This window comes from Peromyscus californicus, unplaced genomic scaffold (assembly GCF_007827085.1).
Source record: "Peromyscus californicus insignis strain IS unplaced genomic scaffold, ASM782708v3 Scaffold_5__1_contigs__length_169319896, whole genome shotgun sequence".
Classification (NCBI taxonomy): domain Eukaryota; kingdom Metazoa; phylum Chordata; class Mammalia; order Rodentia; family Cricetidae; genus Peromyscus; species Peromyscus californicus.
The window spans coordinates 66,912,066-66,931,529 of NW_026294573.1; the positions used below are offsets into that span (position 1 = coordinate 66,912,066).

The 19,464-nt window shown below is 39.0% G+C and overlaps 1 protein-coding gene across 5 annotated transcripts in view; it reads left to right on the top strand.

Moving 5' to 3' along the window:
* Nucleotides 1–19,464, top strand: part of Bnc2 (basonuclin 2) — a 407,225-nt gene that overhangs the window by 287,043 nt on the left and 100,718 nt on the right. For all 5 annotated transcript variants that reach the window (XM_052717937.1, XM_052717938.1, XM_052717942.1 and 2 more), the window contains one exon: nt 196–431. In XM_052717937.1, coding sequence (XP_052573897.1) covers nt 196–431 — 236 coding nt within the window. The remainder of the gene's footprint in view (nt 1–195; nt 432–19,464) is intronic.

Below are 19,464 nucleotides of genomic sequence, written 5' to 3' on the forward strand. Positions count from 1 at the left end.
GTTGTCTTTCATTTATAAATACCAAATCAAAAGGGGGGGCAAAACAAGAAGTAGGGGCTCTTGCTTAAATATCTATAGTTATGAGCTATCTGGCAAAATGGAGCTCGGATAATGTCCAATAACGTTTCTAATTTTGTGTCCTTTCTGTCTCCTTATCCCCACCGCATACCTGGGACATCGGTGGGATGACCATAGCCTTGGATAAGCTCAGCACACAGCACCTGTACCACCCCACTCAAGTGGAGATCGTGCAGTCCAATGTGGTGTTTGACATCAGCAGCCTCATGCTCTACGGGACACAGGCGGTGCCTGTGCGGCTAAAGATCCTGCTGGACCGGCTCTTCAGTGTCCTGAAGCAGGAGGAAGTGCTACACATACTGCACGGCCTGGGCTGGACCCTGCGGGACTATGTCCGAGGATACATCCTTCAGGTAGGGAGCATTTGAGCGCTGAGTCTGGGCTAGCCCTTCGTGGATTAGAGCTCTGGCTACACCTGGTTTTCTTCTTCCTCTCATTTACCAAAATAGGTGTCCTCTCCTCTGGTTAGGGAGTACTCAACAGTATATAGCTGAAGCAGAAGTAGTCTGTTGACTAGTATTGCTTTATGTGTACCTTTGAGTTCAACTCTTCGTCTCTAAAAGGGGCTGTCTTTGTTTTTGTTTTTTGTTTTTTTGTTTGTTTTTTTTTTGAAACAGGGTTTCTCTGTGTAGCCCTGGCTGTCCTGGAACTGTGTAGACCAGGCTGGCCTTCAACTCACAGAGCTCCTGCCTCTGCCTCCAGAGTGCTGGGGTTAAAGGCAAGTGCCACCTATGGCTGGCTCAAAGTGAGCTGTGTTATTTTGCTCACTGAGTCTTATTGTCTTCGAGCTGCATGGAGAGTTTTGCCCTCCAGCTGGGTTTGTGAAGGTGTTTCTCATGCCCTCTAGGCAAGGTCTACTTGAGTTCTGTGAACGTTCATATTTATTGTGTCTTTACCCAAATCAAGGAAGAAACTGTAACATAACATACATAAACTAACTGTCTGCATGTCCTGCAAACTCTCGTGTTGCAGTCTCAGGGCTTGACATACTGGCAAATAGACACATGGATAGAGGTTTGGCTATCTTGTCACCTGGAGCCCCTCCTTTGTACCAGTGACACTTCTAATGTGGTAGGGCTTTCAGATTTATCCAGGAAGCCAGTAGCGTCCACCCTACACCAACACCCCATCTCTCATTACCTTTTTGGTGCTTTGCTAAAAAGTAAGTCATTTTGCCTCTGAAATTTCTCATGTCCATCTACCTTCCTATAACCCTTGAGGGGCACATATTTAGAAAAACATGTTGAGGGACCTTAGGATCCTAAATCTGGATGATAGAATCCTATCTTTTGTTGAAGGAAATTTCAGTTGGGAAGGTAGAATCTAAAGTCTTCTTTCAATTTTCCTATGGAGATATTTCCAGAACTGACCACTCAGAAAGAAAAATATTTACATTGGACCAGCCCTGTAGAGTATGATAGATAAAACTGATGTTGATGAGCTGAGCCATCCCGTGCAATATGCAAGTCCTTAGCTGTGAAGTCCACATATCACAGATTTCGTCTGTGATGAGTGGAGAGCCTCTAGTCTCTCTACGCTTTAATCTGGGATGAGAACGTACAAACTCACGCCCTTCTTTACCTGGTTCCTCCAGGCATCAGTGGGGACAGAGCAGCAGTAGGATAGTGAATAGAAGCAGACAGAGTGGAAACAGAAGAGGTTAGATTTCTGCTCCCCTAATAGGCTCGTTTCTTAGTTTACTGAGAGCCTCGGCTTGGAAGGCACCGAAGATGGACTGAGGGTGACAATAATTAAATATGGCATTTTCAGTTTGAATTGGTTCTTTTTTGTTGCTTTGGTAAATCCCCATGACCAAGGCAACTTACAGAAAACTTCATCATGGCTTACGGTTTAAAGGCAGAGACATCAAGTAGCAGACATGGCAAAAGGAAGAGAGCCGACTACTCGTATCTGAACCACAAACATGAAGCAGGAAGCACAACCGGAAATGGCAGGTCTTTAAACTCTTGAAGCCCATCTCCAGTGGCATATTTTCTCTCATAAGGCCTTATTTCCTAAACCTCCCCGAATGGCGCCACCAACTGGGCACCAAGTGGTTAAATAGATGAGCCTGTAGGAGACATTCTCATTCAGACCACCATAGTTTAAAAGGTATATTACATTGTTCTCTGATAGGTCCCAGGATAAGACTATTTCAGTGGGCATGTAAGTCCTAGGAGCAGGGCAGTATGAAGGGGTGCAGATCCAGAATGAAGAGTCAGGACAAAGAACTCATGGAGCCGGGTCCAGCCACTTTTTATACTAGCTGAGACCCTGGGAGTAGCAGATCTTCCCACAGCAGCTGCCACATCATTAACATCTCTTTTGGATACAGTTTTTTTTTCCTACAAAAAAAGAAACCTCTTACAAATGTCTGCCTGGAGTTGTTAGTTTAGCTAACAGTTTCCCTGTATTCAAAACCTGTCCAGGAATGTCTTCACTGTCTCCACTCTGGTGCTTGCTTCTGCATCAGTACCATATTGCAGCATCATGACTGACTGTCTCCACTCTGGTGCTTGCTTCTGCGTCAGTACCGTATTGCAGCATCATGACTGGTTTTTGCCTCTGAGAGCAGGAGCATATGTATTATGTCTTCCTGTTCAAACAAATAGGTAAATGGCTGTGCTGGTCTACCATCGTAGCAGCTCTCTATTAATTCTTGTCACATTTTGATGTCAGTTAGTAGAAAACCTGCTAATTTCTCTGTGTCCTTAGAACACTGCTATTTCCTACTGTTCTGATTTGACTAGAGCCTTGGTGAAAATATGAAATAATTATTTAGGTGATAATTTTCTCAATATTCTATTACATCTCTACAGTATAGAAAATGTACTTCTTTCATATATACTGTAGGTTTCATTTTGTATAAGAGGGAGTTACAAGAGAAGTGTGAAAGAAAAAGTCAGCAAAGAGCCTCAAACTAACGTGTGTGTGTATATATATACATATATATGTATATATGTATACATATATATATAAAGCCTCTTACTAGAAAAGGAAATGTTACATATAAAGAATATTGCCATTAGTATAATTATAATTAATTTTCATTAATATAAATTTTGACAAATCTCAAATTTTAATGTATCATTTCTTAAGAGTCTAGAATTGATATTTTCAGAAAATCATAGACTTGTCATATTAGAGGAACTCTCAGCTTAGTTTCTATCTTCTTTTATTGATAGAATTGATATAATATTGATTTTCTTTAAATGGCTTGTTCTGTCGTTTAGTATTTATCATATACTTGTTCTCTATAAAGCACTTCTGGGCTTAGAATAAAAGCAAAAGATTGCAGGACACAAAAACATTAAAAAAACTTATTGAGAAAACATTCATTTTGTAAAAGACAAAGGGAGTTGGGCTATAAAAACATCCCCTTTCTTCTAAAGATTTAGGCCAGTACTTGATTACTGGCCAGTACTTTAGAATTATGTGTGGTAATGATGAGGTATGCACAAATGACTTTGAAATAATTATATGTAACATTTTTGTACAGGTACACTATAAAATGTTCATCTGAGAGCTGGGGAGCCCTATAATGCACTATTAGTGTACAAGTCATTTTATCTGGCTAAAACTCAATTGTCTTGTAGCCCTCAAGGCATCAATTTTAGCATTATTGCTCTCAACAACAGTATATTGAATATTATGTCAGTTAAAGGAGAGTAATTATCAAGGCAAGTTAGGGTGGCTGTTAGTCTTACCACATATTGACTTGGTTAGCAGTTGGCTATAGATTGTGTTACCGGGCAAATGAAGATGTACGGTGAGTTGAACTGGTCAAGCCAGGATATTAATCTAACTCTCTCTGGACACAAACCTGCATTCTTTATGTATAGCCAGCTGCTCCTCACTTTAGCAAGAGTTTTGAATGGGGAAGAGGGTATGTCATCTGTTTTTTAATCTGGGAGTGTGTGTTTGAGGGAGAAGAGCAGGCCATTCAAAACTCTGATTAAAGCTCTATGATAGTCAGAGAAAAGGGAAGGTGATGGGGATACCACACAGTCATTGAAAAGCTTGGCATATCTGTTAGGGAGCCTTTCACTTAGGTAGGTAGCATCTATGTGCTCTATAAGCCAGCCAGTTGAGTATGAAATGCAATAGCATAAATTGGACCACAACCATGTAAGAAGGTAGGCCATTTCCTGAAAGTACAAATCCCAGTGTTCTGTGTAGTTGATAAAGTCTTTGTTCAGAAAGGCAAGAGGGAGCATGTTCTGGAAAGTAAAATGGGAATATTCACTCAAATGCTAAAATATAAATATAAGGGAGCATATTTTTCTACTACTAAAGAATAATTTTATTGTTATTATTGTTGTTGTTGTTGTTGTTGTTATTCCAGGTCATCCTCTACAGATTTTACCATTTATTGACAACCAATAAAAACAGTGGCCTGCCCTCTTGTCATCTGATTCCTCATTTCCTTTCTGTCTTTGACTTAAGCAATAACAGATGATTATTATTGTTGGATTTAGTCATTTAAAAATAAAATTTTTACCTAGTCTCTCTTTAGCTTGAACATATAGCTAACTTGCCTGGGTGCATGTACCATCCTGTCTTTGGAAATCTCCCTGCTTGTAAGCAAGTCCTTCCAGAATTCTAAGACCCAGTTCAGACTTTCTGAATAATTAGCAGAGTGTCAGCAGCCTGTGAGCAGAGCAGCAGTGGTGCACATTGCAAGTCACCTGGGCCTTAATGGAGCAAGCCGTATAGTTCTAGCGCTTCCCAAAGGCTGACATCAGTCCAAGAAGTCTAGCTTTAGATGTGGGAGGAACCACATGCTGGATCCCTCCCTGAGCGCTTAGGATACACATTAGCATACTAAAAGCTCTGAGAACTTTGGAAGGAAATACCTCTTCCTCAGCATGCATGTGGTCCACTTAGAAAAGGCTTCTACCCACAAGTCCCCACTGTTCTGCCTGCGTGGGTAATTTCTTCTCCTATAGGAGTCAGTTGAAATCCAGTTTTTCACCAGGACTAGCTGAAACAATGGAGCTCTTCCTTTGCTGTTGTGATTTTTATATCCAGATTGCTTCCTTCCAGCTCTGTCCACAGTTTCAATACAGTCAGTCAGTTGTTAAAATGTCTCTCCTGACATTGCTATAAAGTACTACAAAGTCACTCAATATGTATCAGTTACAAGCAAATATGCTTAAATTTACAATATAATATTTTCCTATGGAACTGATGCGATACCCATCAATTCCAGTTGGTCAAAGGGTCCTTAGCCTTTCTTCTGACTCACTAGGGGCTGGCCCAACAGCTACAGCTGTGCTACTGAAGGTAGCAGGAAGCAAAGGCTTCCAGGCTTCCTAGACAGTGGTCTGTGCAAAATGAACGTTCTGTGGTATCTGTGTGGTAGAAAATGTCAATATTAGACAAACACATATTTCTATGACCCCATGAGAAGTAAATTCAATGTTTATTCTGTGGATCCCCATCCACCCCCACTTGTAGTTACTTTCAGTAAATTAACATTTGGTGCATTGAGGTCAGAAGAGGTTATGTGACTTTTCTATGATCACAGAAACTTCGAATTGACGGTGTTGTATGATAAGCTTCCTGAATATAAGAACTACATATCCCTTGTTTCCTTCTTAGCCCACACCCAGCCTATATGTTAGCTATTTCTACATAACACTACATGTTAGTGTTCTGCGTGGGAAGACAGATTCATGATTTGGATTCCTGGCTTAAAGTTTTATGAGGAGCCGGGCGGTGGTGGCGCACGCCTTTAATCCCAGCACTCGGGAGGCAGAGCCAGGCGGATCTCTGTGAGTTCGAGGCCAGCCTGGACTACCAAGTGAGTTCCAGGAAAGGCGCAAAGCTACACAGAGAAACCCTGTCTCGAAAAACCAAAAAAAAAAAAAAAAAAAGTTTTATGAGGAGTATGAAATTAGACCTATGCCTTTATTTAACATAAGTCCCTCATCTGTAAAACAGCATAATAATAGCACCTCTCAGCTTTGTTGTGAAAATGAAAGTCAGACAATGTACATGAAGGGCTACTAAATGACAGCTGTTATATGATGGCGAGAAGATGATGAACTATTATAGACTATCACCTACCTGCTCATTTTAGTTTATTAAATAGCCTTGAATTCTGGAATTCTTTATTTCACTCTGCCCCTTAAAGCAGAATGCTTTTCCAACTAATCAGACATAAGGATAGCTGTTCTTCTGTTTTAAATCAATCACACGTACATAATCACACAAGCATGCATAGGCATGTGAACATATTTGCGTGTACATGAGAGGCAGAGGAGAATAGTGACAGAGACACTGGACCCTGCAGTTGGACAAACTTGGTATGAATCTTGATTTCACCTTTGACAGCTGTTACTTAAGAGAGACATAACATGTTACTATCACTTTCTCCATCTATAAATAATATAGTGAAATTATATTTAAATACATCATACCATAACTATCCCATGGCACACTTCATTAATAATTACTACATTGTGTGTGTTCACAAGTGTGCCTTTTAAAAGAAATGTCTATAAGACACTGTTCTTTTTATTTGTCTATTTCATCAACCCTTTTGGTAACTCTCTGAGTCCCTGGTGCAGAATAAATGAAACTTGTTAAAAATTATTAGAGTAGGCTTTTGCATGAAATAAAAGTCACAGGGTAAGGGTGTAGCTCAGTGATAGAGCACCTGCCTACATTGTATAAGGCCCTGAGTTCAGTTCCCAGCACTGAAAAACAAAATAGGCAGAATTGTAAATGAGTATTAGTTCGCCTCACAAACGTTTAGGGAATTCCAGAAACAGAAAGAAGAAAGTACCTCTCTATAGTTCATGTAAGTAGACTTGTAATCAGTTAATTACTGTGTGCTGAGTCCACCAGCACAGGTCCTTCCAAAAGCCCATGGGATAATGAACAAGGCAGCCATGAGCAATTGACAGGAAGGAAGTTATTTGATGAAAACGAGGGGAATGTACAAATGACATTTGTACAAATTAAAGGAGGGATAATTTGATCCCAGATAAAGATAGAGGAAGCATCATAACCCTTAAGAAAGTTGTCTTTGTATCCTGTCACCAATTCGTGGATCTTTTTCAGAGAGGAAGAGCATGTGCATAAATGGTCAGGATCCCCATTTCTGGCAAGGACATGCAGAAGATAGATGATTTGGGGCAGTATCTTACGTTTAAATTGTTTGTTTTTCAGAGTGCCTAGGCCATCTACAAATACCCTGGCAATCCTCCTGGCCTCCCTATTAAAGAGATAATTTGGGAAACTATCATCCCTAGTTTTAAAGTTACCATGGCTAAAGGCCTTAGGCAGACTTGGAGCTGGAGGTTGAATACAGGGATTTTGAATCCCTTGGCAAAGCTCTTAACTATTCAAACAGCAATGAAAACAAAGTCCTTAGGCATAAGGATGCAGCTTGATGTTCTATGCCCAGAGCTAAAATGAAAATATTCCTCCTTTTACCATTGTGTCATAGAACCAAATAACTCACCAGATTCTGGGATGGAATGCTATGACTTCAGGAATAGGGCTGTGTGTAGGGAGCATAGAAAGTGGCTTCTGCATTCACCAAGAAAAGCAGAAGCCAGTCCACCCTTCCTTTGCAGTTACATTTAATAAGAACCAGCTCAGGTTTACTTGGATGCGTGTTCTTTTTGCTTTATGGAGACAGGATTTCCTCTATGTAGCCTGGCTGTCCTGGAACTCTGTAGACCAGGCTAGCCATGAACTCTGCCTCTGCCTTCCAAGTGCTGGGATTAAAGGTGTGTGCCACCACCACCTGGCCTTGCATATTCTTTTAGATGGCATTGACTAAACTCTTGGTCTCTCCAGAGTAGCCCTCCTATCTGTTCTTCAGTGAATTTAAAATGGACAACTCCTGAACGTTGGGGTTAAACCTCAAGTCAGCCACCCATTAGCTTCCAAACTGTGCCAAAATGGTGTGTCCATAAGTCTCATTTTCTTGGCAGGACCTTCTTATAAGAATTTTCAGAATGAACAGATGTAACATTAGAAATTCATGGTGAAGCTCAGTAAATTTAATTTCTTAAGTAGATCAGTCTTCTGGGCCCGTCTTCACCCTTTAATTTTCTTGGCCAATACACATTTCATGGTTCTCCCACTTTCCTGTACATTTTATTTGAGCTACTGTATTCTTTTCTGATATTTTCTTCAATTTCTCAGGAGGAGCAGGTGCTCTAACAGTGAGGCATGAGGAAGTGTCAAAGGCCAGACTCTACAAGCTGTGTTTTTGTTTTGTTTTGTTGTTGTTGGTGGTGGTTTTCTTGTTTGTGTTTTTTGTTTTGTTTTGTTGACTGCCATACACTTCAAATACTAGTGAGGGAAACTGTGAAGGACTGAAAGGTAGAAATGAGAGAAGGGTCTGTAGAGGCTTCTGAAAGCTTTTCCTAAGTCCATACAGATGGGACAAACATAACTAAAGATACGTTTGTCTGATTCATGTTTGGTATTGCTGACAGTGATCAGAAAACACAGTGTGACCACTGCCAAGTGGAATTAGTCTGTGAAGACTTGTTGAAACAGGCACTTCTTAGGGAAAAGGATGTGGGGAGCTTCCTTCCATACAAGAAGAATACTATGTTTGAAAAGAATATGAGTAAGTTTATGGGGAAATTGATTTCACTTGATTGCCAAGCTCTGAGCGTGGGGTCTGTGAGTGTGGATTTGGATTTGTTTGGTGCTTGTATATATACCTAAGGAAAATGATTCTGATGTCTCACTAACCCAGCAGTTGTTTTTATAACCCTTGGACTTGGTAAATAATTGCCTAACAGTGGTCCTGTTATCATCTGGGAAGTGTTTCTGCTTGTTGGTGGCAATGGAGTGATGTGTTCACTGTCCCACTCGCTCCCTCCCTGCTAGCACTTTCTCTTCTTTGCTCAAAGGAGACTTGAGAGAGTAGACAAAGCTGTAGTAAGTATACATAAGAGCAGTGGATTGTCTCAGACAACTACACCAAAGTAAAATGCAGAAACCCCACAAGAGAATGAGATACTGATCAGGAGGCATTTTCCATCTAGAATTCATCGTCTGTTTCCTGTGTGAGTCTTATGTAGAGAACCCAGAAAAACACGTTTTAGACTTAGAGAGCGAAAGGCTCTATGTTTTTTTATCGTTGTGTAATTTTCTCTAACAAAGCCATAATAACAGTGTCACAGGCAGCTTTCTAGTTAGTATGAGTAATGTGGTTTTGTATTTTCTATTTTTATTTTAATATGCTTTCCCTATTGTGGATTTTTGTTTTGTTTTGTTTTGTGTTAAAATTGGTGTTAAGCAAATGCAGTAATTCAAACTGTGGTGTGTTCTGCATTTTTCTGTAATACAGCTCTGAAGTAAAACTCTGTTGACAGTAGCCTTTCTGCATCCTTAGAGTGGGACATAGACCCTTGACAGTATTGGCTCATGATCATAGAAACCCAGACTTTAAAGAAATTGGTACGTAAATAATAGAATAGTCCATAGGTTTTGTCTCTAGTGTACCTGTTCATATTAGATCTCTATTCATCGTCTGTTGGTAATACACAAAATCCAGGAGTCAGGGAAGCACCTTGAGTTGCCTCGTTTATTTGCTTGTTTTTAAATATACAGTCACAGTTAGAAGTAAATGAACAATAAGATGTGTTCAGATTCCTCTCGAAAGAGTAATTAAGAACGCCTTGTCTCCGTGCTGTCCTCTCTGCCAGAGTGTGAGTTCATGCTGAGTACGTTCCATTGAGTCAGCCATCAGTCTCTCACCAGCGGGGCTGCTGTGCCGTGCGTTGACATGTGAGGGGATGTCTGTCTTGCAGTAGCCATGGCCCTATGCCAGATTTTGAAATCGGTAGGGCCAGTGCTGGGAGCTTTTCAGTTCTGAATCAGGGTTCCAGTTTATAACAGCAGAGCCAGGGAAGTCACTTGAATCTGTGGCCAAAACCAGGGCTTAAAAAAATAAATTTCCCTCCCTTTCCTTTCTTGTAGTGCTTTATTACTTTAAAATATGGGTATCTCTGTCCATTGATCCTCTGGTGACTTTCTGCTGGATTCAAATTGTGGTTTCTTAGGTGAAAAGGTCAGCGTGTTATTCATTCAGCCACACATCAATGGAGATGAACTGAAAGCAACACAGGACATTTCGACACTGCTAGGCCTAGGGTACCTGAAGGAAGTGTATTTCTTTCCTGCCTAGCCTTCACTCTGTCTGTCCCGTCTTCTGGGAGTGGGGGAGGGTTCTCGTTGGCATTGGATTAACTGCTGCAAATCCATGGCCATAGGGTGCGGAGGAACCCCTGAGAATCAAGCATGTCATCTCCATACCATCACCTGATTTAGTGCTTTTTCCTCAGGTCTGCAGTGTCTCAGGGGGCCTTTTTCCCTTGCAGCACTGATCTTTCAATGAGGTGCTAGTGTCTGTCCTGAGCAATAACAGGGAAAAACCATGAAGTGTGAACAGCTCTTATTAGGGGGGTAAATGTCATTAACGCTTTTGCAGCCTTCTCTACAATCTGAATGCTCTTGTCAAGAGAGTGACTCACTGAGGCCTTCCTTTAAATCCCAGGGACAGAGTTTCAGATGCTGCAGTTTTACATTTTAATTAAGCAAGGCCATTATCCCGTGTTCTTGGGTATTTTTGTAATCAGCTCTGCCTGTACCCTTAGAACGGTCCTCTAAGATAAGGCTGGAAAAATTGTTAATGGAAGTGATTTTAAGGGCTTGAGAAAGAGTTTACTCAGAGTTATGGATAATCTTTGGTGGGAGGGGTGCAAGGACCTCTCGCAGTTGTGTTTTAGATATAGACCATATAAATTACACATGAGATATACACTCATGTAAAAGGCATATTTATATATGATATGAGAAAACACTAGCATGTTAAGTTTATGAGTATAGAAAAAGAAAATATTTAAAGCATCTAGCATTTAAATAATGGTTTATTATTTTCTGTACACATACAGAAATGTTTCTGTGACCATTAATATCCTATATGTATATTTCCACTGTTTATTTTTTTGTGAGGCAAAAATTTTATAGGCAAGAATTTGCTTTACAGCATCTCTCTTATTAATTTCTCATTAGTCTTGGTTATATCTTTGAATTGCAAAATAAAAATAGTTATATGGTAGAAGAATGAGAGAAATAAAATATTGTTTACTCTGTGATTAAATTTTAATAAAGAAAAATAGTAAACATTGTTAAAACATGGGAAGTAAATCCAGAAAAGTTAGAGGCAAATAAGAAATAAAAGTAATTATCTGATGCTTGTTGCTAACTTAAAAATGTGTAATTTAGTATGGTGTTTATTTAGAGTATAATTTTTAAAATTAATCTTTCTTTGCCGCCTTTTTAAAACTCCATTTTTGTTTGTTTTTGTTTTGTTTTGCTCCTGTTTTTGACTTTTTCTTCTTCTTTGTAAGACTGGAGGAGATGCATTCACTCAGCAGACACTTAAGTGGCCGCTGTGTACAGGCGGGGACAGACAACAGGGTCCTCTTAGCTTTCGGTGGTGGAGTGAGACCGTGACTAGACAAAGGAGACAAAAACCATGAGCTGCATTTTGTGATGAGTATGGAAGTCAGAGCTATAGCTAGTACAATAACCGGTTATCTATAACTGGGCTCTTTGGGCACAGTTCCAACTTTCTTGAGAAGTTAATGCCTTCAAAATAAAAGGTGTTTCAACCTTCCTCAGATGCCTTGGTTCTATGGTTAGTTTAGACTCTACCATTAAAGGATTGACAAACAAAAGTAACTTTTAGTCTCACCCCTAGTTTTTGAATTATGATACTTATTTTATTTTGGTTTAATTAAATTTTGCTGTTATGGAAATATCCATCTATTTATCAAATTGTATTTACTTGCTTCCTGTCTGTTCTTTAACTGATAAATGATTTGACAAGTTCGTGGACACTTATTTAAAAGTTCCCTTTTCAGTCAGAAGGCCAAGGTGATTGGATTGCTATGTGAGGACCATGTAAAAGCTGCTTATGGAGTCATTCACTCAGAACAAGGTGGAACTGCTGCTGTTGCCAGTGCCACTTGGGGAGAGATTGAATCAATTAAAATGCAGATGTTTTACATTCAGTTATAGTGCACATTATTATAAGAACATGAGCTTTGGACATAGTCTACAATCTCCTTGGTAGTTTCTTTTGCTCATTGTGTAGAATTTTAGTCACCTGAAGCTTCTTTGGTGAGGAAGTTCCACGTGCATATAATTAAGAAAGTGCCAGTCTGGTGCCAGTAGGAAGTTCCTAAGGAAGGTATTCTCACATTTGAGGGCCTGGGAAAAGAGACTTCACATAGCACCATCTGCCTTGCCTGCCCCTTTCCCTCTGTTCTACCTCACACCTGGATCCAGGGTGCTAATAGATAAATTATACTTTCTAAGGTTCACATTTTGGGATACCTTTGATGGCTGGACTATCAAAATTATCAAAGATGTACATTAAAACTTCATGAATGGAGGAAGCAAGGCCTTAGATGGAGGAAGGTTTACTGTACTGTATTTCCCACATGGAAGAGTATCTGGGCCCTGAAAAGGGTCTACTGGAGCAGAACATATCTAAAAGGGAGGGTTGTAAAGAATGCTATAGAGTAGGCGTTCACTTATGATTTATTCACCAGAGGACACTGCTTTGAAAGCCCAAACAGCAGGTAAGTTGGTCTTATATCCTGGCTATAAGATGTGGTCTCCCACACCTAAGGAGTGTCTGATAGTTTAAATTTCACAAATGTTTAACATTTGCCTACAACTTGGTCAAATATGTCTTGTCATAAGTCTGGTTGCCATTATTTTAGTGAGGTTTGAGCTTTTGTTATTGCTGGGCTGCATTTTTTTACAAAGGATAAGTGTACCTTCTCATACATGCTTCTAGAAAGTCAAGATGGCCGGGCGGTGGTGGCGCACGCCTTTAATCCCAGCACTCGGGAGGCAGAGCCAGGCGGATCTCTGTGAGTTCGAGGCCAGCCTGGACTACCAAGTGAGTTCCAGGAAAGGCGCAAAGCTACACAGAGAAACCCTGTCTCGAAAAACCAAAAAAAAAAAAAAGAAAGTCAAGATGGCAGAATTTAAATGCCAGTATCACATGGTGACCAAAATACGTTATTTCTCTACAGCATTCTTTCATTCTTGTTATATCTGAATGGTTTTATAATCACCTTCACTTAATCTGAATACTGAGGAAGTTTTGTGAGGGTCAATTTTTTTTTAGTGTTTTGAGTCAGTTTCAGGGAGACTAACATAATTATGTATTGAATAAGTTTGCACCTTTGTAGTACATGTCTAAAGGTCAACACTAAAATCCAAATAATGTGGTTTAGAATGGCGTTCACAAAACTAAAGCGTATTTTCCTATGGAAAAAATATACAAGTGATATAAATATCTTCCTCTATCTAAAGTTGTTGAAAACTTAATTAGATCAAATCTGAAACCTCTAAATGTGTTGAAGGAATATTTTTCTACTTAGAAAAAATTTCTGTAAAGTGTAACATGGTGTTTGCTTTTATATGGCTTATGAGTGTGGTGTAAATTGGTAAATAACACTATATATTTATCCATTTACATATTTGTTTTGTTGAAGGTGTTACACTAAGTAGCAGTAATTATCTCTGTTTAGCAATAATGACCTTGCGGACCAGGTAATTACACTTTTCATTTTTAATACAAATTTGGTTTAAAGCAGACATTAAAATCTGACTTGGAAAATGTTCACCAAATACTCTCTTGTTTACCAAATACATGTTTGAAAGAGTGAAAATACAAGATTCATCTGAAAAGTAATTATGATTAGGTTATGAACATTTTTTCCTTTAAAGCAGAGTTTAGTTTGAATTAGAATTCTAGGCAGCATTTATGAAATCTGAACAGAGCTTCATTTAATGTAGCAGTGACTATGGATAAGGCTTAAATGCAAGACTGATGGGGAGAAATAGGTTTTGTAGTTTCTCTTCATGAAATTAAGAGAGAATAAATGAATACAAAACCAAAGACTAGAAATACATACTAGACTAGAAATGCAGTACAAGTTTACACAGCTCAGCCCAATAAGGGCTGAAGAAAGGGATTTGGCTGAACTTAACAGCAAGAAAGTACACATGGCTATGATAGGTACCTGTTTGTTGAATTTTATCACATTTTTTCCTTTGTCCACTGTTGTATATCATGAAGAAAGTCTGTAAAGATACAGAGTAGCCTGTTGTGTATCATGAAGAAAGTCTGTGAAGATACAGAGTAGCCTGTTGACAGCTCTGAGGAAGGGTTAGGGGTGTAGCCGGGAGCAGAGCAGCAGCTTTAATGTTATGGTGACAGAGTTCTGCTTTCGTGGAAATTGATGCTTTAAAATGAGCATTTTAGTCATGCACAGTTCCCTGCAGATTGTCCAGAGTTTACTGGCTTACTAAGGGCCAGTTGGGCATCTGCAGTGAGTGGACATGATGGCCTTACTTACTGCTGAGAGCTGTTGGTTAAGACAAAGGAGGTAAATGGTTTACTGCTCACTGTTTGTAGGTTTGCCATAGTTTGTTTGGAGATGCATAGTCCTAAGGCTCTGAGGAGCAGCAAGAGAGGGAAAGCTGAGGTGTGCAAGCCTTTGAAGTGTCTGTGTCCTTCCTAGTTATTGAGGCCCTATTGGCTAATGCGTGTCAAATCACAAAGGCAAGAACGAGAGTTGGCAAGGTGGGTCCCAAAACGTAGATATAGGGATGAGGGGGACACAAACTGTTTGGGGCCAACACTGTAATAAGTGGCCGTTCTAAAGCCTTGGGAAGCTTATTGGTGGTTATGCCTACGTGGAACTAAACCTGTGCCAAGATGTCTTGTTTGGAAGTTGTCGCTGTGTCTGAGGTAGAAATAGTGCTGACATTAGGAGTGGTGGCGAGGAGAATTAGACAAAATCATCCGACTGGATGCAGTCGATGAAAGCAGTGTACAGTATACTCATTGCTGGGTTCCAGGAATCAAGACTGGGCACATGGGAATCTAGACAGCCTGTAGGGTTGTAGCTTAACTGTATTTTCAGTGACCTTGGACATCTGTGCAGACTTCATAAAAGGACCCTCATTATACTGGAAAGAGTCAAATGAGAAGGAATCTTCACATTTCCTTTTAGCTTCCTTAGAATGAATGTCTTTATTCAAGTACTCATCCCTCTTTTTAAAATCTGCTTTCTAGTCTAGGCTCGCCTCCAACTCAGAATCATCTTGCTTCCCCAGGACTAGGATAGTAGACATGCGCCACCACCGATAGTATTTTCTTTATGGCATCAGCCTTTAAATGATGATGAAATTGTAATATGATAAAATTGCAATAATTGTTTTTGGTGCATCTTCTAATAACACTTGAACAATTTTTAAACATAAACAAAAGGCCCCAAAGTTTGCTTTTCCCATTTTTATCTCTTAGAACCAAGCAACAACCTAGGACTCTGAGATTATTTTTTTTAGCATTTGGAAGTATGTCAACTTTGACCAAAGTTGAAAAACAGAAAATCGTTTTACTTTCCAAGTTTACTAAGCTAGAGTATATAACACTTGAATGGCTTTCTTTGACAGCTGCTTTGCAGTAAGAGGTTAACCACCTGCAGGTTATATGTGTTTTCAGAACAAGTCATGTGTAAATTATTTATGGAAAGGTGTAAAAGCTATTGTCCTACTATGTGACGAGAAAATTAGTTTGATCACAGCTTTTTTGTACCACATAGTCATAAATGGAGAACACTTTTTTAAATAAAACGCTTTTTTTTTTAATGTATGTGACCTTACCTACAAAAGAAAATAAAGGTAGTTGGTAAAAACAGGTTAATGAATATTTGCTCTGGGAGGAAAAATGTACTTTATTCTTTAAATAAATTATAGGCTACAAAAGCTGCTATATATAGCAAATGACAAAATAAAGTTGTGTTTTATAATATGGTGTCTTAAGCAAGAAAGAATAAAGGGAACAAAGTGTAAATAAGGAAGAGAACATTGGCAGATGTTTAGCAGTGAACTCCTCTTGGTTCTTTATGGTTAAAAGCAATGTGATTTTGTAAGCACAGAGAGAAGTCAAACAATTTGGTTGCAGTTACATGTTCCATTCCTGCATTGCTACTGATTGATTCTCCCTCCATGGTCAGTTTCAGGAACTAAGATCAAGGAAGAACACTTAGACCTGATGGGACTAGAAAAGCTTCCTGGGGAAGCAACCAAAGGAGAACCCTCTGATAGCATACATTTGCATTGAGTAAAGGCTCTGCTTAAATAGTAGCACTGTGTTCCTTGGACTTTGTTTGGAAGCACTTAAACAATTATTGATTCATTTGGCGGTCACAAAGCCTGCCTGTGTTAAGCAGTCTTGAATGTTTAAAAAACATACTTTAGAAGTCTGACATTTTTTACAGTTATATTGAAACCTCCTATATTACTACTAATAAGAATGGTTGTCTTAAAAGCTGGCTTTTAGATTGTTTCTCACTAATAAAATTCACTTCTATAAAAATTTGCCAGCTGCTATCAGAAGATCTATAAAACATACATGTTTGACTCTGGTAACATTTACCCTGCCTTTTTTCTTCTTGTTGGCATTCATAAGATTTCTCAATGGCCGGTTTCTAACCTAGTTAGATTCATATGTTTCTTTTTCATACATGATTTACAAAAAGTAATATTAAAAATGTAATGTTTAAGTTTATAACTAGAAATTGAAAGATGAGAATGTGTATATATTATGTATTGTAAGGGCATGAGTATTGATTCATTCTGGTTGGCACCTCTACAGCTGCACTATGTGTTTAAGGGAGAGTGATTTATCTCTGCACGCTGTTTACATCTGACTCTCAGTGAGCTGCCTTCCTCATGGGCTTTGGTTCAGTGCTGGTTCACCATCCCATGCTTAAATTTTCTTTTGTTTCACCACAGATCAATGCACACTTGTTTAAAACAAAGATTTGAGGTGGGTAGGATTTGCTAATTGGGTATATCACACAATAATCCAGGCATATACAGAAATAAAATACCTGTGGGCCTGAGACATAATCTCAGTGTTTATTTCCAAAGGCTGTGCAGGGTGTTTTTGTACAAGACAAAAACCAGATATTTCACCTGTCATATCTAATGTTTTTCATATCCAGAAATCACACTCTGTTATGTTTTACAAGACTTCATAAAAATAAGTGGTCCAAATAGAATATATAGTTATTTTTTAAATCTGTCATAGCAAAATTATCTTTCTGTTCCCAAATGGGGACAGATGGGATTATAAAACTTAATGAGTATGCATTTTCAAGTGAAGTCTATGGTCTGTAATGAGACAACCACCCGTTACTCAAAAGAAACTTGTGTTGATTCAATTATGTTGGTTAAATGCTGTCTAGCAGCCTTCTAAATGAGAAGGGACCTGGTTTGCAGTATTTGCTAATTATGGTGAGAATGTCCAATTGATTTCAGGCCATCACTCTGATATTCTGTGAAATTGGAAAGAAAGCTTTACATACACATTCTATTGCTAGAGACAGGGTCACTTATAGCCCAGGTTGCCCTCAATCTCACCATGTAGCCAAGGATGGCCTCAAACTTCTGATCCTCCTGCTTCCACCTGCCAAATGCTGGGATTCCAGGTATGACACCCCAGTCCAGGTTTATATATGCTGTATAAAAGTATTTCCAGGACACTAGACTGAGTAGTCAGTAACCTCAGTAGCACACATAATTGTAACACATAGTTAAATAATTAGAAATAAAGAGTTGCGTGTATCTGTTACCCTGGTTTTGAAATTATTGTAAACTTATTAATATAATTTTTAATGATGTCTCTGGACGCTCAGCTTATAGAATTCCTGAACAGACCATAGGTATCTGTCATGGCTAGAATGAGCCGGCCTAGTGGGCCATGCATCAAGCCATTTCTGATGAGTGGCAGAATAGAGACAAGGGGCTGTGCTCGTGGCCTGCTGTAGAGAGGAGCTTTATGTCTGCATGTACCAGGGAGAAAGGTAGCCCTTTTCTATTTCACGTCACATTATTAAACACCACCTGGCCCTATAAATTTCAATATTTGTTAATACAAGGCCTTGGATAGGAATTAAATTCTTTTATTGAACGGGCAGAAGAATACTTAAGATTTAAAAATTTTTAGTCTGATTTTATTTATTTATTTATTTATTATTGTAGGGTCTGACTTATAGTTCAGGTTAGTCATGAACTCAGGATTATCTCATGTCTGCCTTTGTAGTGCAAGGATTACAGACATGTACCACTACACTTGGCTGTTAACTATGGGTTTTGCGCCTCTATTTCTTGGCTGTTATGCGCCTTACAGTTGACCATTAAAATATGTTTATTTTGATGTCTTACTTAATAACATCTGTACTTGATATCCCAAAATGCAACTTCAGTACCAAGGATAAGCTATCTAGATAGTTTTAAGAGGCTATGTTAATAGTGTACACATAACATGAAGTAGTGCATATGTTGTTGCAAAAGAAAAATAATTATTTTTAAAATTATTGATAGAGACTAGCAACTGAAAATAATGAAATAGCATTAAAGAATGTCATGCAACTAACAGGAGGACTTTAGGGTGTGTGTGTGTGTGTGTGTGTGTGTGTGTGTGTGTGCGTGCATACGTGCGTGCATGTGTGTGAGTGTGAGTGTGTGTGTGTGTGTGTGTGTGTGTGTGTGTGTGTGTGTGTGTGTGTATGAGAGAGAAAGAGAGAGGGAGGGAGGGGGAGTGGTTTCTCTTGCTGAACTTATATCTAGACTGACTGCCAGCACACTCCAGCAGCCTTCTGATCTTTCCTTCCAACCCCTGCCCCAGACACTGGGTTACAGGTGTTTTTGCTGCCTGGCTTTCTTCATGGGTGCTGGGCATTCACACTCAGGTCCTTACATTTGCACAGTGAGTGCTCTTACATCTTTCCAGACTCTTAGATGTTTTTCTCAGGATTTCCTCTTATTTCAGAACAAAGGAAGTAAGTTTCTTGCTATATTGCTATGGTGGCTTATTGGTGACATTATTAAATATTTGAAATAAAGATTCATGTTAAAATATTTTCTTGTGTTGGGGGCAAAATAGGTTAATGTAGCTGGGTTTTTAAAAACTTTTTGATATGCATGGTTAGGAGAAAATTGGACATATTTTGTTTATAACCCTTTGAGGATTAATTCTGACCAGATCTTAATGTAAATAATGTTTACTGCCATAAATAAACACAGCAGAGTTTGCACCATATGTTTTATAATTATTTTGTAGCTTTTTTATTTGTTTGTTTTTATTGACACAGAACCTACAGCGAACACTCTGAAGTTGTACCCTGACAAACTTAGCTTCACAAACTAATGTCTCTAAGCAGCTTTTGTTTAAAAAAAAAAATTAGAGAATTACCCCCCTCCCAACTTCCAAATCATAGCCCCAAACAGAAATCTGCTCTGCTC